The 17992-nt window shown below is 36.6% G+C and overlaps 1 protein-coding gene across 5 annotated transcripts in view; it reads right to left on the bottom strand.

Annotated features, from left to right (window-relative positions):
- Positions 1-17992, bottom strand: part of RBM27 (RNA binding motif protein 27) — a 65992-nt gene that overhangs the window by 15732 nt on the left and 32268 nt on the right. For 3 of the 5 annotated variants that reach the window (XM_060093577.1, XM_060093578.1, XM_060093581.1), the window contains 7 exons: positions 14161-14325; positions 12104-12253; positions 9668-9812; positions 9071-9224; positions 6296-6592; positions 4810-4950; positions 847-963 (listed from right to left, as the gene is read on the bottom strand). In XM_060093577.1, the coding sequence (XP_059949560.1) occupies positions 847-963; positions 4810-4950; positions 6296-6592; positions 9071-9224; positions 9668-9812; positions 12104-12253; positions 14161-14325 (1169 nt within the window). The remainder of the gene's footprint in view (positions 1-846; positions 964-4809; positions 4951-6295; positions 6593-9070; positions 9225-9667; positions 9813-12103; positions 12254-14160; positions 14326-17992) is intronic. The other 2 variants (XM_060093579.1, XM_060093580.1) reach the window with 1 other exon arrangement.

The raw sequence follows: 17992 nt of genomic DNA, 5'->3' as shown, positions 1-17992 counted from the left end.
TTAAATCTAAGATGATAATGAAACTCAGAACTGAGTCACATGAATAATAACTACATAATTGTTACACTTCACATGAAATATTATCTAACTTACGAAGCCAGAAAGGAATTAAAAGAGAAAATAATCAAATAAAAGTGTTTGTTTCTCTCCCTTGCGGGGGGCGGGGGGGGGGGGAAGATGACAGCTCAGTGTCTTTTACTTTTACATAGAAAAAAGTTCTTTCTTTGTGCTTGATGTAGCCACTGAAAGGCAACTGCAAAACATTTTTTCTGTTTGCTCATCTTTTTTTCAAGTGTACAATGCATCAAGCAGCAGCTAAATAAATGTTATAATGTAGTTCCATAACAACATGAACTGTTCAGAGGTGTTAATATAATCACTTAAGAATTCAACAGATCCCGGACTTCCCTGGTGGCGCAGTGGTTGAAAATCTGCCTGCCAATGCAGTGGACACGGGTTCGGGCCCTGGTCCAGGAAGATCCCACATGCTGTGGAGCAACTAAGCCCGTGCGCCACAACTACTGAGCCTGCGCTCTAGAGCCTGCGAGCCACAACTACTGAGCCTGCACTCTAGAGCCCGCGAGCCACAACTACTGATGCCTGCGTGCCACAACTACTGAAGCCCGTGTGCCTAGAGCCCGTGCTCCACAACAAGAGAAGCCACCGTGATGAGAAGCCCACGCACCGCAGCGAAGAGTAGCCCCTGCTCGCCGCAACTAGAGAAAGCCCACACACAACGAAGACCCAACGCAGCCACAAATAAATAAATAAATAAATTTAATAATAATAAAAAAAGAATTCAATAGATCCTTTCCTCTTGAAGGAAAGAAGAATTGAGGCTGTTACCTGCTTCTTTTTAAGAACTTCTTGGACATCGTGAGACTTTGATCCTGAACAAAGTTTTGAAGCTGTCTTTAAGTTTGAGCTGTAGATCATTTTTGGATGGCCTGGAGCTGAAAATATCTACGAAACACAGATATAATTAAATTAAATCTTAGCAATACCTTAAAATCATTTTTAAAAAAGACTCCATATATTTTTTTACATTTAAAAACTTCATTTATAAAACAAGTTCTTTATACATAAACTCAATTGTCATTCAAATATAAAAAAAACTAATTTTAAGCAATAATGTTGTGTTTCTGAATACAATCACTTATCTTTCTTTTCTTTATATTTTTTTAATTGTGGGAAAAGAACAACAACTCCTGACATCTAGGAGCTAGACTGCCACTCACAGCTAGGCCTTAGTGTCCCCTTGTTAAACATAAACAATTTTCATAGAACATCAACCTCAGACAAGGTCACTCTTGTGCCCATGGTGGATCAAGGCAAAAACAAGATCACTCCATTATCACCACTGAACACACACACACACAAACCATGATTACTATCCAAACCATAAAAATGGTTAAACATCTCTCTACCCTGGCTAATATGAGTGACTACAGCTTCTTTACCAATTACAGCTTTAGCGTAATTCTAGTCTTTCCTCCTTCTAGGTAAACATATTAGGAAATCTGATCATAGAATTACTCCTGTTTCCTTTAACCCTCCAACAAATCACCTAACACAGCCAATCCTAACATAAGTCCTTGCTAACACCCTCTAAATGAGATGTTCCATGGTTTCACTGTGTATACTCCCTCACTGAATAAGAATTGTTTAACTACAGGTGTGTTCCTAGAGGTCTTTGTGGGGGTAATGTCATTAAGCTATTTTCCACAATGCCAAATAAGAATGCATGTTTCGGGCTTCCCTGGTGGCGCAGTAGTTGAGAGTCTGCCTGCCGATGCAGGGGACACGGGTTCGTGCCCCGGTCCGGGAAGATCCCACATGCCACGGAGCGGCTGGGCCCGTGAGCCATGGCCGCTGAGCCTGCGCATCCGGAGCCTGTGCTCCGCAACGGGAGAGGCCACAACAGTGAGAGGCCCGCGTACCGCAAAAAAAAAAAAAAAAAAAAGAATGCATGTTTCTAATAATTGCAAACCCTCCTAAGAATTAAGGTACTTTGCAGTCATAATCTTAATATTATATTTAATCAAATGTTATATGAGTTTACAACCAACCATAAGACAAGTAGTTAGCTCACAGATCTAACTTTGCAAGTAAAATGGTGACCATCTTTACTGTGCTTGTTTTGGTATTTAGATTCCTTTCTGAACAGATGACTCCAGTTTATCTTCCCCTCTTTAAGACATAGCAGAGCAATATGGTGTATTAACACCTCTCTGGTTCAAGTCTTCCCTAACATACTCCACTCTTTTATTTTTAAATTAACTTTGAACATATGATATAAGGGACACAGGATATAATACTAAGAAATTCATGGAAAATTCAATCACACAATATATACAAATACAAAACTTATCTCAATCATACAATACTTAATTAAAAATTAAGCTACTTTAAATACACAGAAAACTCTCTCAAGTACTGTAGGAACCTGCAGAGATGATGTTCGTGCTGTCATTACTATTTATCAAAATAAAAATGGCACTACCTACAAGTTACTGAGCACTTATTATGTGCGAATAAGCACTTCTCTTTTATGCTTTACCAACATGACATTTTTTAATCCCCATAGCAACTGAGTTTATTGAAAAGGAAACCAATGCTCGCCAGTTATTTAACACAGCTAGTAAGAGGCAGGTCAAGTCAGTCAGGGCTGTGTGACTTCAAAGTCTGAGATTGCTTTTGTTTTTCTATCTTTTAGTATCAAATTTTTGAAACAAACAAAAGTACAAAATTATATATAAAAAACTTGACGTATCCATCAGCAAGCAGAAACAATCATCAATTTACATTATTTTATGTAAAATCATTAATTAATTTACATTATTTTATATAAAATAACCTTGTTTTATTTAAACCCCCAACTACATCATCATAATACACATTATTTTATCTGTAAATAATTCAGTTGTATCTCTAAAAGATAAGGACTCCTTTCTTTTTTAAGTAAAACCACAATACCATTGTCACACTTAAAAGGTATAACAATTCTTTAATATCATTAAATAGTCACATTTCCAGATTCTATTATAATTTTCTAAACATTTTTTTCACAAATTTAATTAGGACCTACTAAGGTCCATATAAATGCAATTGGTTATATCTCTTTAAAGTCTCCTTTAATTCCGTTTCTCTCTCTGTATCTTTCTTTTCTTTGCAAATCACTTCTGGAAGAAACCAGGTCATTCATCCTGTAGTATTCACTGCAGGATTCTATGGTATCCTTTAACATGTCCCTCTGTCCTCTGAATTTCCTTTAGATTGGTGAGTAGTTCTAGAGCCTTTATGACATTTTTTCATTCTTTGATAGGATGCTAGTAATCTTTGACAAATTCCTCGCTTTCTGGTTTGACAAAGTATTCTAGGCTCATCTGGAACACTGTCAGCCCCAGACCTAGGGACAGACATTTCTTCAAGGATCCCTGGTTCCTTTTGGAGCTGGGGGAAGGGGCATGTCAAGGTTCATTACCATCAGGCTGGGTCATTGTTTCTAGACCTTTTTGGTGGACAGAATTAAGAAATGTTTTGGAGGTTTTTAAAGTTGTCTAGTTTCTTCTATCCTTGCCGTAACCACCAAGATTTAAATTATATGGGTTACTTTTTTTTGTTTTTTTCTATCATAAGTACTTATATGTATTCATTGCCCCTACTTTCTTAAATTAACAGTGGCTGACTCTACATTTTTTGTCCCATTTTGCTTTTTTTACTTAATGTATCCTGATGATCACCTCATGGTATACATAAAGATATTCGTCATTCCTTTGCAAAGTTACACATATGCTATTGTATGCATGTACTACATTTTAAGTAACCAGTCCCCTAATGATGGACACTGGATTGTTTCCAGTCTTTAGCTATTGAAGAGAGTCTACATTCCCTAGCCTTGCTCATATGTCTTTCCATAGTTTGACTAGTATATCTTTGGCACAGGTTCTTAGAGGAGGATTATTGGTTTAGAGTAAATGCATACATAATTTTGCTAGATGCTGCCAAATTTCCTTTCACGGAGGCTGTACCATTTAGCATTACCGTCAGCATATAAATTTCAGGTCCTTGTGGACATTATCCTGGTTTATTACGTAATTTTAAAAACGGATCTAATTTTTTTTTTCTATCAGGCTATCTAGTTATCCCAATACCATTTACCAAGGAGTCCATACTTTCCCCGCTGAACTGAGATAATGTGTTAGCATATGATAAATTCCTATTTGCGAGTGAGTCTATAATCTCAGCCTTCAATTCTATTCCACTGGTCTGTCTCTTCATGTGCCAGTATCAAAGTGTTTGAGTTATACTGACTTCACAGTATTTTTTAATGTCTAGGAGGGCTAACCCCACCTATTCTTTTTCAGTTTTCCTAGCTCTCTTGGAAAAAAAAATCACCATTCTGGAGAGTCATCATATAGATATATTCCCAAAAGGAAAGAAAACTACTTAAAAACATATTTCAAAATCTGACTCTTGAATTGACTATGACTGAATCCCCTTCATGATGTTCTTAATTATATTAAAGAAACATTATAAAAGGAATGGATTAATAAAGACATCTATTAATAAATGGCTAAAAATTTCAAATTCCTATTTAGCTTTGAATAGGAAAAGAAAATTTAACTAGCAAATTTCTGGCTCAATCATGGAAATCAGGGAAGTTTACCGGCCACATTTAGGTTAGTTCTCACAATTATCTTGATTGAGGAAATAAGACATTATAAATCTGGGTGCTAATCAATTTGTTAATTTCTTTGTGTCACTGAAGAACTCTAAATATCTTTAAAGGTCCACAGAAATATATACCTGGCAATCATCTCCAGCACCACCTGACTGATTCAACAAGTGTGCTGCATCACTCTGGTTACCACTTGCATGTCCAAGACGATGTTTCACAGGAACTTTGTTAAGAACATATGCACCTGATGTCTGTGGTTTGCTCATCATCTGCATATACAAAATAAACATATTTATGGTGGAAGTTTTTTTAAATGCCTAGGAATGATACAAATTTAGGACAGTGATTACCCTGGGGAGGAAGATAAGGAAATGCGAAGGAAGGGTGCTTCAATTATCTGTAAGGTTTGATTTTTTTAAGTGAAGAGGTAGATATACAAATGACTGTTAGTATCCATACTTTTTTGGATGTTTGAAATTATGCATGCATATGTGTATATACTCATACAGAAAAAACTTTCTTATAATTTTCTTAATGTTCCCTTCAATATGTAATGCTTTTTAAGACTTAAAGGTTTTAATTGACAGTAGCTTAATAAGAATAACTGTGATATGGCCACCCTAAAAACATAACATAATCTTGGGCTGCATTAATAGAACAGGGTCTAATGGATCACAGAGGTGATTGTATCACTCTTTCATACACCATTCAGCCAACACCTGGGGGAACATTTACCTTTGGCCCTAACACGAAATGGGGCGGAGACAAAAAAAATGCAGGCTTAACTGAAAATAAACACGATGATAAATGGAGTTAATACTATATGTACTGTTAAAGAATACTTTTTTTTTCAATCTGAATGCATTTAATCCAAACAAGAGAATGCCTAGAAGGAGATTAACATTATCATCAATATCTGAATGGTTCTAATGCATGGTGGTTTGTTCTTTCCTTCGTTCATCTATTCATTCAAATGTTTTGAGCACTGTATGCCAGGCCTTGTTTTAGGCACTAGGGATCAAATGAATACAACAGACAAAATCCCAGTCTCTTGGAGCTCCCATTTCACTTTTAAAGAGAACAGAACTTTTCTGTATGAGAAAAAGTGGGACAAAAGGATCGCTATAAGAGTGACTGATTCTAACACAAAACAAAGAAGCTGTTCTAGATTCAAAGTTGTTTGGTCGTGGATGGCTATCATACTTTGGTGTTGAGAAGAATCACTAAAGGTATTTCTTAAACATGCAGATTTATGGGTCCCATATCTAGAGACTGACTCTATAGATCTGAGAAGGTAAGACCCAGGAATGTGCACCCAGATCAGTGATTTTGATGCAACACAGCACTTCTCAACCTTCAAGGTACATAAGAATCACCTGGAAAGCCTGTTAAAACGGATTACTGGGCCACACCCATAGTGATTCTAATTCAGTAAGTTGAGGTGAAACCTAAGAAACTGCATGTCTAATAAGCTCCTAGGAGATTAGATGCTGCCGGTCTATAAATCAAACTGAATGGCTCTGATGTAGAAAACCCCAGGACCACAAATTGAGAAACAATGATCTAGAGGATGGGACTAAAGGACCTTTAATTCCTTGTGAACCAGTAGATTACCTTCTGAATACCCCCATGTACTGTTGAGGGAGGAGACGGGGCCACCAGCACTTGCTGCTGATGAAGGTGCTGTGGCAGGTGATGGTGCTGCTGTGACAGGTGACTAAGTGTTTGCTGCTGTTGCAGAAGCAGCTGTGTTGGCGACTGTAGTGCTGGCTGCTCATTATTTTCCCTGTGCCACAGGACTCGAATGAACCGGTTGTTTAGAACTGCTTCAGTGCTGGAAATGGCTTTTCTGGCCTCCTCATTGGTAAGATACTGGATGAGGGCTGCTTCTGGATCTCCCTTAAAAGCAACCTATAAGAAAAAACAACAGCAACAACACACATAAATTAATGATTGTAGTTAAGCAAATATTGATAAATTATTGATAAAAAATTCAGAAGTAGAAAACAGCCTGCTGAAATCCATTGTGAATCCTATGTAAATAAAGTTAGCTATCCCTTAAAAGATAACATGTGTATTTCAACATTATATATGAAAGAATATTGGATTATTTAATAAATAATCCTAGTGATGTTACATAACCACTTGGGGAAAAGTTGTTAGATTCCTCCCTGGTATCTTACACATCCAAATAAACTCCAGAGAGAGAAAACATTTTACAAACAAACAAACAAAAAAAAAACCAGGGAAAAAAGGTGAATATCTGTATAATCTGAGGCTTTGGAAAGCCTTTTTATGTACACCTATAAAGGTAGGACCCATAAAGACAAACAGTGAATTTGACCAAATAAAATTTTAAACCACTGTCAGTCCAAACCTGCCACAAACAAAATAAATGACAAAACGAAAAAGTAATTTTCATATATATGACAGGCAAAGGTTTGGAAAAGCATTATTATAAATGCCTTCATAAAAAAATGGGCAAAGAGGGCTTCCCTGGTGGCGCAGTGGTTGAGAGTCCACCTGCCGATGCAGGGGACACGGGTTCGTGCCCGGGTCCGGGAAGATCCCACATGCCGTGGAGCGGCTGGGCCCGTGAGCCATGGCCGCTGAGCCTGCGCGTCCGGAGCCTGCGCTCCACAACGGGAGAGGCGACAACAGTGAGAGGCCCGCATACCGCAAAAAAAAAAAAAAAAGTGGGCAAAGACAGTGGACAGGTAAATCCAAAAGTACTGCAAATGGTCTATATAAGTTAGAGTCTACCTAGGAACAGAAACAAAGCAAATTAAGGCAAGTACAATTTTTCACTTATGAAACTGGTCTCAAAATTTTTACTGGATCCATATTAGAGTTTTGATGAGGTTCACACATTGCGTTAGGGAGCATCAACTGGCACAACCCTTTTGGAGAACAATTTGGCAGTTCAAATAAAAAGTTTTAAAATTCCCTTTAATTCAGCAATGCATCATAAAAAAATAAAAGGTTTATACAAAAGGAGGCTCACAATAGCATTGCTTTTATAAAAAATAATAAGAACAACATAAATTCCCCCAAATAGAGAATAGTGCTTATAGAAATTATGGCCTACTGCTATGGACTGAGTTATGTCCTCCCCAAATTCATATGTTGAAGCCCTAACCCCCAATGTGACTGTATTTGGAGACAGAGTTTTTAGGAGGTAAATAAGGTTAAATGAGATCAAAGGGGTGGGGCCCTAATCAGACAGGACTGGTGACCTTATAGGAAGAGCTCTCTCTCTGTCTCTTCCATTCCCTCTCCTTCCATCATGTGAGCACACAGCAAGAAGATGGCTGTCTCCAAGCAAGAGAGTCCTTACCAGGAACCAAATTGGCTAGTATTCTGATCTTGGATTCCCTGCAAATAAATTTTTGTTGTTTAAGCCACCCAGTCTATGGTATTTGTTATGGGAACCCAAGCAGACTCATATACTCATTTACATTAAAAGCGTCCTAATTTTTCTAAATGCCATAAAGAATAATGACCTAGGAAAAATTTAAGAGAAAAAAGGTAGTTAGAGACACATAAATCATATTTTGGTTTGATGGCAACACTGAGTGTCAGGGGTAACTGACTGAAATCCCAACTTAAACGGACCTTCTAGTACCCTCAATTACAGCACAACACCCAACCACAAATTGATAAATTCAAATATCTAACAAACACACAGCAAAATATAAAAGCTACAATTTATTTGATGTTAGATTATATGTTACAGTGCCTAAAATTCTCAAGATTAGAACCATCCTTAACCAATTAATATTTCACAAAATAAAAGCCAGTCAGTGAACAAAATTACAATCTTAGAAGTTACCAAAAATCTCACCTACTTAGTTAGAACACTAAAGCAGGTAAAAAAGTCATCTGTCCAGAGGTACAACTATGAACAAAAATAAAATAACTGGCCCACTGTCTTTCAGGAAGAGGCTGCAGAAAAGAACCAAATGGGGGCTTCCCTGGTGGCGCAATGGTTGAGAGTCCGCCTGCCGATGCAGGGGACACGGGTTCGTGCCCCGGTCCGGGAGGATCCCACATGCCGTGGAGCGGCTGGGACTGTGAGCCATGGCCACTGAGCCTGCGCGTCCGGAGCCTGTGCCCCGCAACAGGAGAGGCCACAGCAGTGAGAGGCCCGTGTACCGCCCCCCACCAACCCCCCCCAAAAAAAAGAAAAGAACCAAATGAATTCAGAGGACAAATTCAGCACAACAACTCCATCATAAAGTTGGGCATACAGATACACAGAGGAATTTAAAACACATAGCAGAGATGATCAGACTAATCACTGGCTTGTTTAAGCAAGGTAAGCTGATAGGAATATTTTTGAAGATACATTATATACATGGATTTTGTCACCAACATAGCCACACCTACCTGGATATTAACAATAGTTCCAAATTTGCTGAAGTGTTCATTGAGCTTGGTAATGTTGTTCAATTCCTGAGGGATTTTCTTGACCTCTAATTTGGTGTTTGTATACTGATTCTTTCTCAAGAATCCTGGTTTACTCTGATTGTTATTCCCTTGCCTGAAAGGAATATTAACAGATCTTGGTTAATTCTCCTACATTATGCCTAGGCAAGAGATAATCAGCAAAGAATGTAAGTTTATATTTATTCAAGTATCCTTTGTAAGCACTTAACATTCTTCAGAAATGACTAGGTAATTTTCACATTATCCTTATTACATGGGAACCAAACAGGTAGAGAGAAAGAAAGAAGATTGATGTCTCAATAATTCTAATACTGGGTTAGGCCTAGAAATTAGTACAAATTACTAATATCTATTATCAATATTCTGTTAACTTCTCAATATTTAAGACATACTAATGATGCCTCTGGGAAACTTAGCTTTGAGGCACATAGATTGAAAATTAATGATTAATGACAACTCTTAATTTTACAAATTTACTACTGCAAACAAAAACCCAGAAACATCAATTAGATGTTACTAATTAGCAAATTATCTTACTTTCCCAGCCAAGGTTTCTTTGTCAGTGGCCCTTCCAAACCACTCATAGCTCTTTTCCGGCTATCTGGTTCAAGAACTACTCTGGTTATGTTGCTATTCATTGAAACAGGAACTGGTGGTTCAGTCTGGATGACAATGTTAGCAGCTGTAGAAAACAAAAATTAACATTACTGACCATGCATTGTATTTGGGGAATTTCAAATGATTAAAATTATTTAGTCCAAAAGCTAAAAAAAAAAAAGCTAAAAATCACTGTGAATAGCACCTGACTGCTACCATTCCCTTTTCAGAAATGTTTAACAGCAAAAATAATCAATTGCCTCCTTTTTCTCCTTTTTCAAAAATACAATATGCGCATTTAAAAAGTCCTAGCCAACTCTGATGTAATGACTGATTCAGGCAAGGATCATAAATGGAAGGAAAAAAAATCAGTGAAAGGGTGTTGTTGGAGAATAAAATATTTATCTGATGCCAAAGTATCGCTCCACAAATTATTTACTTTACAGTGGAGAGTTCTAACAATTACGGCAAGTAATCAAACTTATTAGGCCACAAATGGAGTGAAATATTTGTCTCCTTACAGGATTCAACAAGAAGTTCACATGGATAGGATATTACTATGGAATTATGATTTTCTTTTATGTGTGGCAATGATATTGCGGGTATATAATACTGTGTCTTATTCTCAGATGTAAACTAAAGGATCTTAAAGTGTCACAATCTCCAAAATTGACTTTCAAGTGATTCAAGAAAACAATGTGAAGGGAGTGGGGAGGAAGGGGAGGAAGGCAGAGAGAAGAGTGCACACAAGTGAGCATTCATGGCCAAAGCTGACAAAATGTTAACTGGTGAATCTAAGTGAAAGTATTCAGGTGTTTATTGCACTTTTGATTTTTTTGTAGGTTTAAAATTATTCACACCTAAACATTGAAAGGAAAATTCAAAGCCAATGTTATAAATTAACACATTCCATTCACAACAGTTAAGACTAAAATACTGTAAGACGCTGACCTTACGATAGGTTACCTGTCAGTGGAAAGAGGTGTGTTGAACAAAAAAGCAAATACCAACCCCAAACTGCACATGTTATATTCTGAGTATTCTCCATAACTTTAGCAACTCCACCAAAAGTAAAATCAGCAGCAAAGAATAATCACTGTGGGGCTGAAAATATGATCTTCCCACTAATTTCAGGTAATTTGCTAACAATATATGCATTACAGCACAGAAGGTAAGAGCATATTCTTTGGAATTAGATAAATCTGGGTTCAAATGCTAGTTCTGTCATGTATAGCAGGGGTCCCCAACCCCCGGGCCAAAGACCAGTAGCGGTCCACCCAGCAGGAGGTGAGCGGCGGGCTAGCGAGCTTCCCCATCGCTCGCGTTACCGCCTGAACTATCCCCACCACCACCCACTGCACCGTGCGTCTGTGGAAGAATTGTCTTCCATGAAAACTATCCCTGGTGCCAAAAAGGCTGGAGACCGCTGATGTATAGAATAGAATAGAACAGAAAAGAATTAATAATGAGCAAGTTCTTTAAACTCTCTTCGCCTCAGTGTCTATCTATAAAAAAGAGAATAAAAATAATACCTCATTTAAGTTGTTGGTAAGGAATATTAGAGATAATAATATATTAAAAGGGATTTGGTTTAATCTTGACACAAAACTGTTAACTGGTAGTGGCAATAAAGTCACTATTGGCAGTAAAGAAGAGTTAATAAAATCAGGATAAGAAAGAAGGTAAGAACGGGAAAATGTCCACCATATAATTAAATCAGGAAAATATCCTCAGGATGGCACATGGCCAGTCATTCAAATTGAAATTAAATACTGGAAATCTAACTATAATAATAAGTAAGAAACTGGAATCTCATCAAACTCTTTAACCAAACTTTTTTTTGAGCAGAGGTGAAAGGATGGTATCAACCCATATTAAAGGCAATGCTTGCATTTAATCTTTTAAGATTTGTGGCTATGCTTTATAAGGGTCCTAATATATGCTTATAATCATAAATAATAAAAATGGTCAAAGGATAATTTTATCATAGTGTTTAAAATTCTCAATGTTACTAGTGTGAAGCACAGCTCTTAAAACACAAAGTAGGCCATTAAATGATTATTTCTTTGAGGGCGAGGGATCATGTCATCTTTCTGTATCTAACATCTAGCATAGTGCCTAAAACAGCCTAAAGTCCTACAAAAAGAGCAATTAATTAACACTCGTATTATTTTTATTTAAAAATAAATATAAGCAGAATATTTTTATTTTATTTATAGCTTTAAAGTAAAATTTGGAGATATTCAAAAACATTTGAGATCATTACATAGCACCCTTCAAAGAGAGACTGTTGAAAGTATTTTTAGACCTTAGTGAGGTCAGAAATGCTATGCCCAAATGACATTTAGCATGAGAAAAAGTTAAATGCATTCTTACCTCTTGGATTTGCATCCATATCTCCAGAGGTTAGGCCAATCAGGTTTGGGCGCTGTGTCTGTGTTCTTGAAAAAAACTGCCTATACTGAGATCTACCAGAACTGGTAATACTAGGAGCTTCTGGATTATAACCATCTGGTTCATAGGTATCTGAGGGAAAACAAAACAACAAAACATGTAACAAATAACAGTAGTTAAATAATTTCCTATATAAAATAACCACAAAAATGAATTTTCTTCAACAAATATATCAACCCATATGTATTTCTCTCTTTGAATTATAGTATATAGATAAACCTATTGGAAGTCAAAGAAACAAAAATGTTCAGTCACAAAACACAGACATGCAAATCCGTTCTGAATTACTGATATATTTCTGGATTCATTTACCTAGCCATTTTTGTCCTCTATATTAATCACCTAATGCAAACTTAAATGCACATTTTTAAGAGAAATTTTCACATACGTGAACGCCATATACAAATGACAGGCTGAGTTTCCTCTGTTATCACGTCTCACCTAATTTCTTGGTATTCTTTTAATTGGGGGAAAAAAACCAATCTATTAATTTGGTTATCTGCTTTTCTTCTTTTTTTTTTTTGGCCGCGCTGCACAATATGTGGGATCCTGGTTCCCCAACCAGGGATCAAACCCACGCCCCCTGCATTGGAAGCACAGAGTCTTAACCACTGGACCACCAGGGAAATGCCTGGTTATGTGCACTTTAAACTGGAGAGAAAGAGCCAATTTCATATGTAAAACATATCTCAAATGTTTTATTTCAAACAGCTAAATAAGATACATTTTATATTTATAAATGTAATCATTATTTTACTACCACCCGCTTCATCAGTGCCACTTGTATCATGTTCTCTGTGTTTTCTCTACAACTAAAAATTTAATTTTTTTTTTTTGGCCACGCTGTGCGTGGCATGCAGGATCCTAGTTCCCCAACCAGTGATGGAACTCACGCCCCCTGCAGTGGAAGCACGGAGTCTTAACCACTGGACTGTCAGGGAAGTCCCTAAAAACTTAATTTTTAAAATTCTTATGCTAAATAAATATCTTGTTAGCGTTTAAAAAAATTCTGAATGTGTTTATCTCCAAAATATCTTTTTCATCCTACATAAAATGAAAGGTTAAGATGGAGTGAAGATGCTGATTCTCACAGTTGTGATTTATCAATATAAATCCTTGCATCTTTTTTTCTTAGTGGAAAAACTCCTTTGTTGCTCGTATTAGGTTTCAGCTACAAGATAAGGTACATTCAGATCTTTATTACTAGCCAATTAGTTCTATAATTCAGAGTATAAGATCAGCAAGTTATGATTTAAAAGTTTTCAGTTACCACTTAGTGCTCTTGACAGAAAAATCTACACTAAGGCTGCAGAAAGTTTTAAAGAAGTTACATAATCAAATAGCCTCGATCTGATAATTCCTGGGAATACACAGAACCCTAAGAAACTTGAAAGTCCTTTAGTTAATCATGATGAACTGAGATCTAAACGCAAAGTGAGAAATGTTAAAAACCTCATGAGACACGCTCAAAGCACTCCACAGATCTTCAAAATGTACATGTCAATAGGAGGGAAGAGTTTTCAAGAAATCACATTATACACAGCCATTCCATACAACAAGGGACAGATGGTAAAAAGACATTTTCATCCATGATCAGGAAGAAACCAGATGTTTTTGTTTTGTTTTAAAGAAAAATTAACCTAGTTTTCTTGTAACACGTAACTGATTAGAAACCATTCAAGTAGATACTCTCTTCCTATCTTCGGATTAGAAACTAGTTCAAGGAACTAGCATGACCTTAGTTACAGAGGCACAGAAAGTAAATACAAAGGACACCAGAGATGAGAGACACACAGGAGACCTAATCATCTAGGAGCCACTAGGGACAAACCAAAGAAGCAGAGAAATAGAAAATAAAACTACCTAGGAGTTTTAATGGGCATCTGTGAGAACAAATCAGGATACCAGATCACCTCTTAGGTTGGCCAGTTTATGGTAGAAAAGATCAGAGGTGGATGGCCATCTGTAGCAAAGCTTACCTGGGACCAGAGGGGTGGGGCTGGAGACTGAGGTATGGTACCCAATGGAGGATCCCATGAGGTTTCGAGGTGGCACCAAACGAGCTGCCAACAGAGGAGGCGGTGTCCCCAACTGAAGTCGCTCAGATGCAGCAGCACCATGTTCACGAGAGTACATGGGCTGTCCTACAGAGGAAAGAATAGGAGGGCAGCTGGGATTGAGAGTCACAAGCTTCTTGTAAGCAATGATCTACTTCCTGAGACTTGAGCCAAGAACAGAGAAAGTATACCAATGGGAACTGTACTCAAGAAAGATGTTATTAAGATTCTTTCTAACTTAAGAAATAGACATGCAACTGGTTAGGATGCACTGAGGTACAAAGAGTAAGAATTAGATAGTGTGACTGAAAAACATCCATTTTTTATAATCTTAAATGGAATAATTATGTGCTGATTTACCCAAAACTGAACAATCAACCATATCAAATTATTAGACTACGGAACCTTGAGCTATTATTCATGTAGAGTTTTGTATCCAATGAGACATGTGGTTATGAAAGCTGTCATACCCGTTTTAAAAAAATAAAAACACTCCTCCCCAAACTCATATAATTTCAGGTATGCACAAACCATACTCCCATATATGAGAGCAGAAAAAAGAAAAATAATAAAGGAACTTAAAAAAAAAACCCACCACAAGCATACCCTCAGAGAATAAGAAATATTCAAAAGAAAAAATTAAACAAGACTGAAAATTTGTTATCCTATGAGCAGGTGGATAACAAACATAGAGAAAGAAAAAAAGGAAAAAAATCCCAGATGAACAGACTAGCCACTGTACACACGAAATTACTTCAGATATTAAGGACCAATTTTGGAAAGAAAGCAGATTTAGAATCTATATTTATAGATGCAAAAGTCAGAAACAATGAAGCCGAATTTTGTAGAACAAGATTAAAAAAGACAAGGTATCAAGGAGCAAAACCCCCCTTTGGTTGGTTATTTAATAGTATCTTTTTCACCGATTACCTCGTATGAGACCTATTTTTAAGACTTACTCAATATTTTATATCTAAAGTCAGACAGACATTCACTATGTGACACAAAACAAAGTGAATTTAGAACTTTTTTTACACGTGATGAAATGTCCTTATAAAGTGAACAATCCAGAAGACTTTTAATACACCTTAATAAGACAAGTCACAAAGCACCACTTGATTTCACAGTAAATGTAGAGAAGAAATAGATGTGCTAAACTTTACTACCCTTCTCTTCCTATATACGGAGCAGAGGAGGTGACACATCATACTGTATAAGCAGACCACGTAACTGGGGGCTTAGCACCAATCCTTTCAAAACTGAAAAAAGGATCGATCATTACATTGCAAAAACAATCTAACATATCCTCAATGATCTGAAAATAGTTTTAAGCATGACCTACTGCAGAGAATTCCTTGCAGAATGCAGTAGTGAGCTAAAGAGAAAAATGGGAAGTACAATCTCAGTCCATATGACTAGTTTAAATTTATGATACAGCACTCAACGTACCATGTGTATTTAATTAATAACTGTCTCAAAGTAAATTAGAAACTAAAAGGCTACTTTGTACAATGTCTTTTTAAAACGAGTGACAAAGAACATGCATTCAGACACTTCAGAAAGATGGCTGTTTATTCAAATAAGGCCTGATTTTCTTTAACAACATCTATTCAGGTCTCTAAATAGTATTTCAAAAAGAAACAGTTCCTCAGATAAAAGGCTGATTCTAGGACTGGTTAGAAAACTTCTAAGATGACCCTGGTACACCTTAGTATACCCTGTCCCTCCAAAAGCAAGATGGCTACCAAACATTAGCATGTCAAAAACAAAACAAAGCAATCTGCAGAATCAACATGAAGAGGCTCCCCATGGTCAAAAACTAGACAATTTGAACATCAAAAAGGGCCATAATGGGGTGAAACATACCAAACGTTAGAAATCCATGAGTTCATAATGATACTTAAAAAAAATACAGTGGTCCCTTTGGAAGATATTAGGAAACAAACTCATTTTCTGAAAAGTGATAAATGAAAGGACACAAGCATTTATCCTGTCTTTCCTGTAAAAAGTAAATTTCAGGTTAAAGAAATGGTTAACTCCCAAGTTTTACTTTGTAGAATGCCAGCCAATAAATGTAGAAGAAATAACAGAATTATAGTATCACACTTTTATAACCCCAAATGAAACAAGAGATCTAGGCAGGGATCACAAATAACCACGTGCAACTTTTTAAATGGATGCATCAGGATGAAAACACCTGTACACAGTGATCAATATTCCTAACACAGAAAGGAGACAACTTGGTATTATGTACATCATGATATACTGCAGTAGGAAGTACAAAACCCCATCAATAAAATATTCATGCAAAAATAAGGGGGGGGGGGGAGCAAATGTGACCCTAATTAAGTCTCTAGATCTAAACCTCTAATTTACAGGAAATACAGAGGATAGAGGAATGTGTTAAATAACACCAGGGGATGTAATGTGCCAAGTCCAGATTGTGGAAAAATTCTTCAGGACAAATGATCTGTTCCTTCAACAAATAAACGTCAAGGAGAAAAAAAAGAGGTAGGAGAAATTGTTATAGATTTAAAGACTTAAAAAAAATAAAATAAAAAAAAATAAAGACTTAAAAACATATTAACTGAATGTAATATGTAACCTTATTTGGATCCAGCTTCAAATGAACCAGCTATAAAGGAACATCTATGATACAACTGGGAATAATGAACACTGGTTGGATATTTGACAATAATACCTGTTATAAATATCTTGGGATTGTGATAAAGTATAGTAATTGTATGCATGTGTTTATCCCTTATCTTTTAGAGATATATAATGAAGATTTTACAGATTAAATGTTATGTTTGAGACTTGTTCTAAAATAATCAAGTCAGGAGTGAGTTATAGATAAAGAAAGATTAACCATATGTTGATACATACTTCAACCGTATGTTGAAGCCACTAAATGAGTAATGACAATTAAATACACTATTTGCTCTCCTCTTGTATTTGAAATTTCCATAATCAAAAGTTTTTAAAAATCAAATTGGTTACAATAATGGTGAAGATAAGCCAGTCACAATTTAGCTTCATTCAATTTAGTTTTTTAAAAATTTTTATTGAAATATATTTGATTTACAATGTTGTGCTAATTTCAGATGTACAGCAAAGTGATTCAGTTAAATATATATGTATGTATATATATACTTTTTTAGATTCTTTTCCATTATAGGTTATTACAAGATATTGAGTATAGTTCCCAGATTCATTCAATTTAGTTTTGATCAGTGTAGAGTGACTAAATAATTCCAGACTGCAAACATCCTAAGTTCATACTCCTATCTTGAGTCATTCATCTATCTTACATGCCTGACAGCAACATTTTCACATTCCTAATGTTAACCCTAGTCAGTTGAAGACAGTCTATTCAAACTAAAATTTTAGCTACTCTTTGTAATTTTCCTGATTTTGTCTTTAAGAGTATTCACAAGAAAAAAAAATCCTGTTTTTTAAAAAATAAATTTATTTATTTTTGGCTGTGTTGGGTCTTCGTTGTTGCTCGCGGGCTTTCTCTAGCTGCGGCGAGCGGGGGCTGCTCTTCGTTGTAGTGCGCAGGCTTCTCATTGTGGTGGCTTCTCTTGTTACGGAGCACAGGCTCTAGGCGCGCAGGCTTCAGTAGTTGTGGCACGCGGGCTCAGTAGTTGTGGCACACAGGCTGAGCTGCTCCGGGCCATGTGGGATCTTCCTGGCCCAGAGATAGAACCCGTGCCCAGCACTGCAGGTGATTCTTAACCACTGCACCACCAGG

The sequence above is a fragment of the Mesoplodon densirostris genome, chromosome 3, assembly GCF_025265405.1.
Source record: "Mesoplodon densirostris isolate mMesDen1 chromosome 3, mMesDen1 primary haplotype, whole genome shotgun sequence".
Lineage (NCBI taxonomy): Eukaryota > Metazoa > Chordata > Mammalia > Artiodactyla > Ziphiidae > Mesoplodon > Mesoplodon densirostris.
The sequence above is the reverse complement of the archived record's forward strand: the minus strand, read 5'-3'. Positions and strand labels throughout refer to the sequence as shown.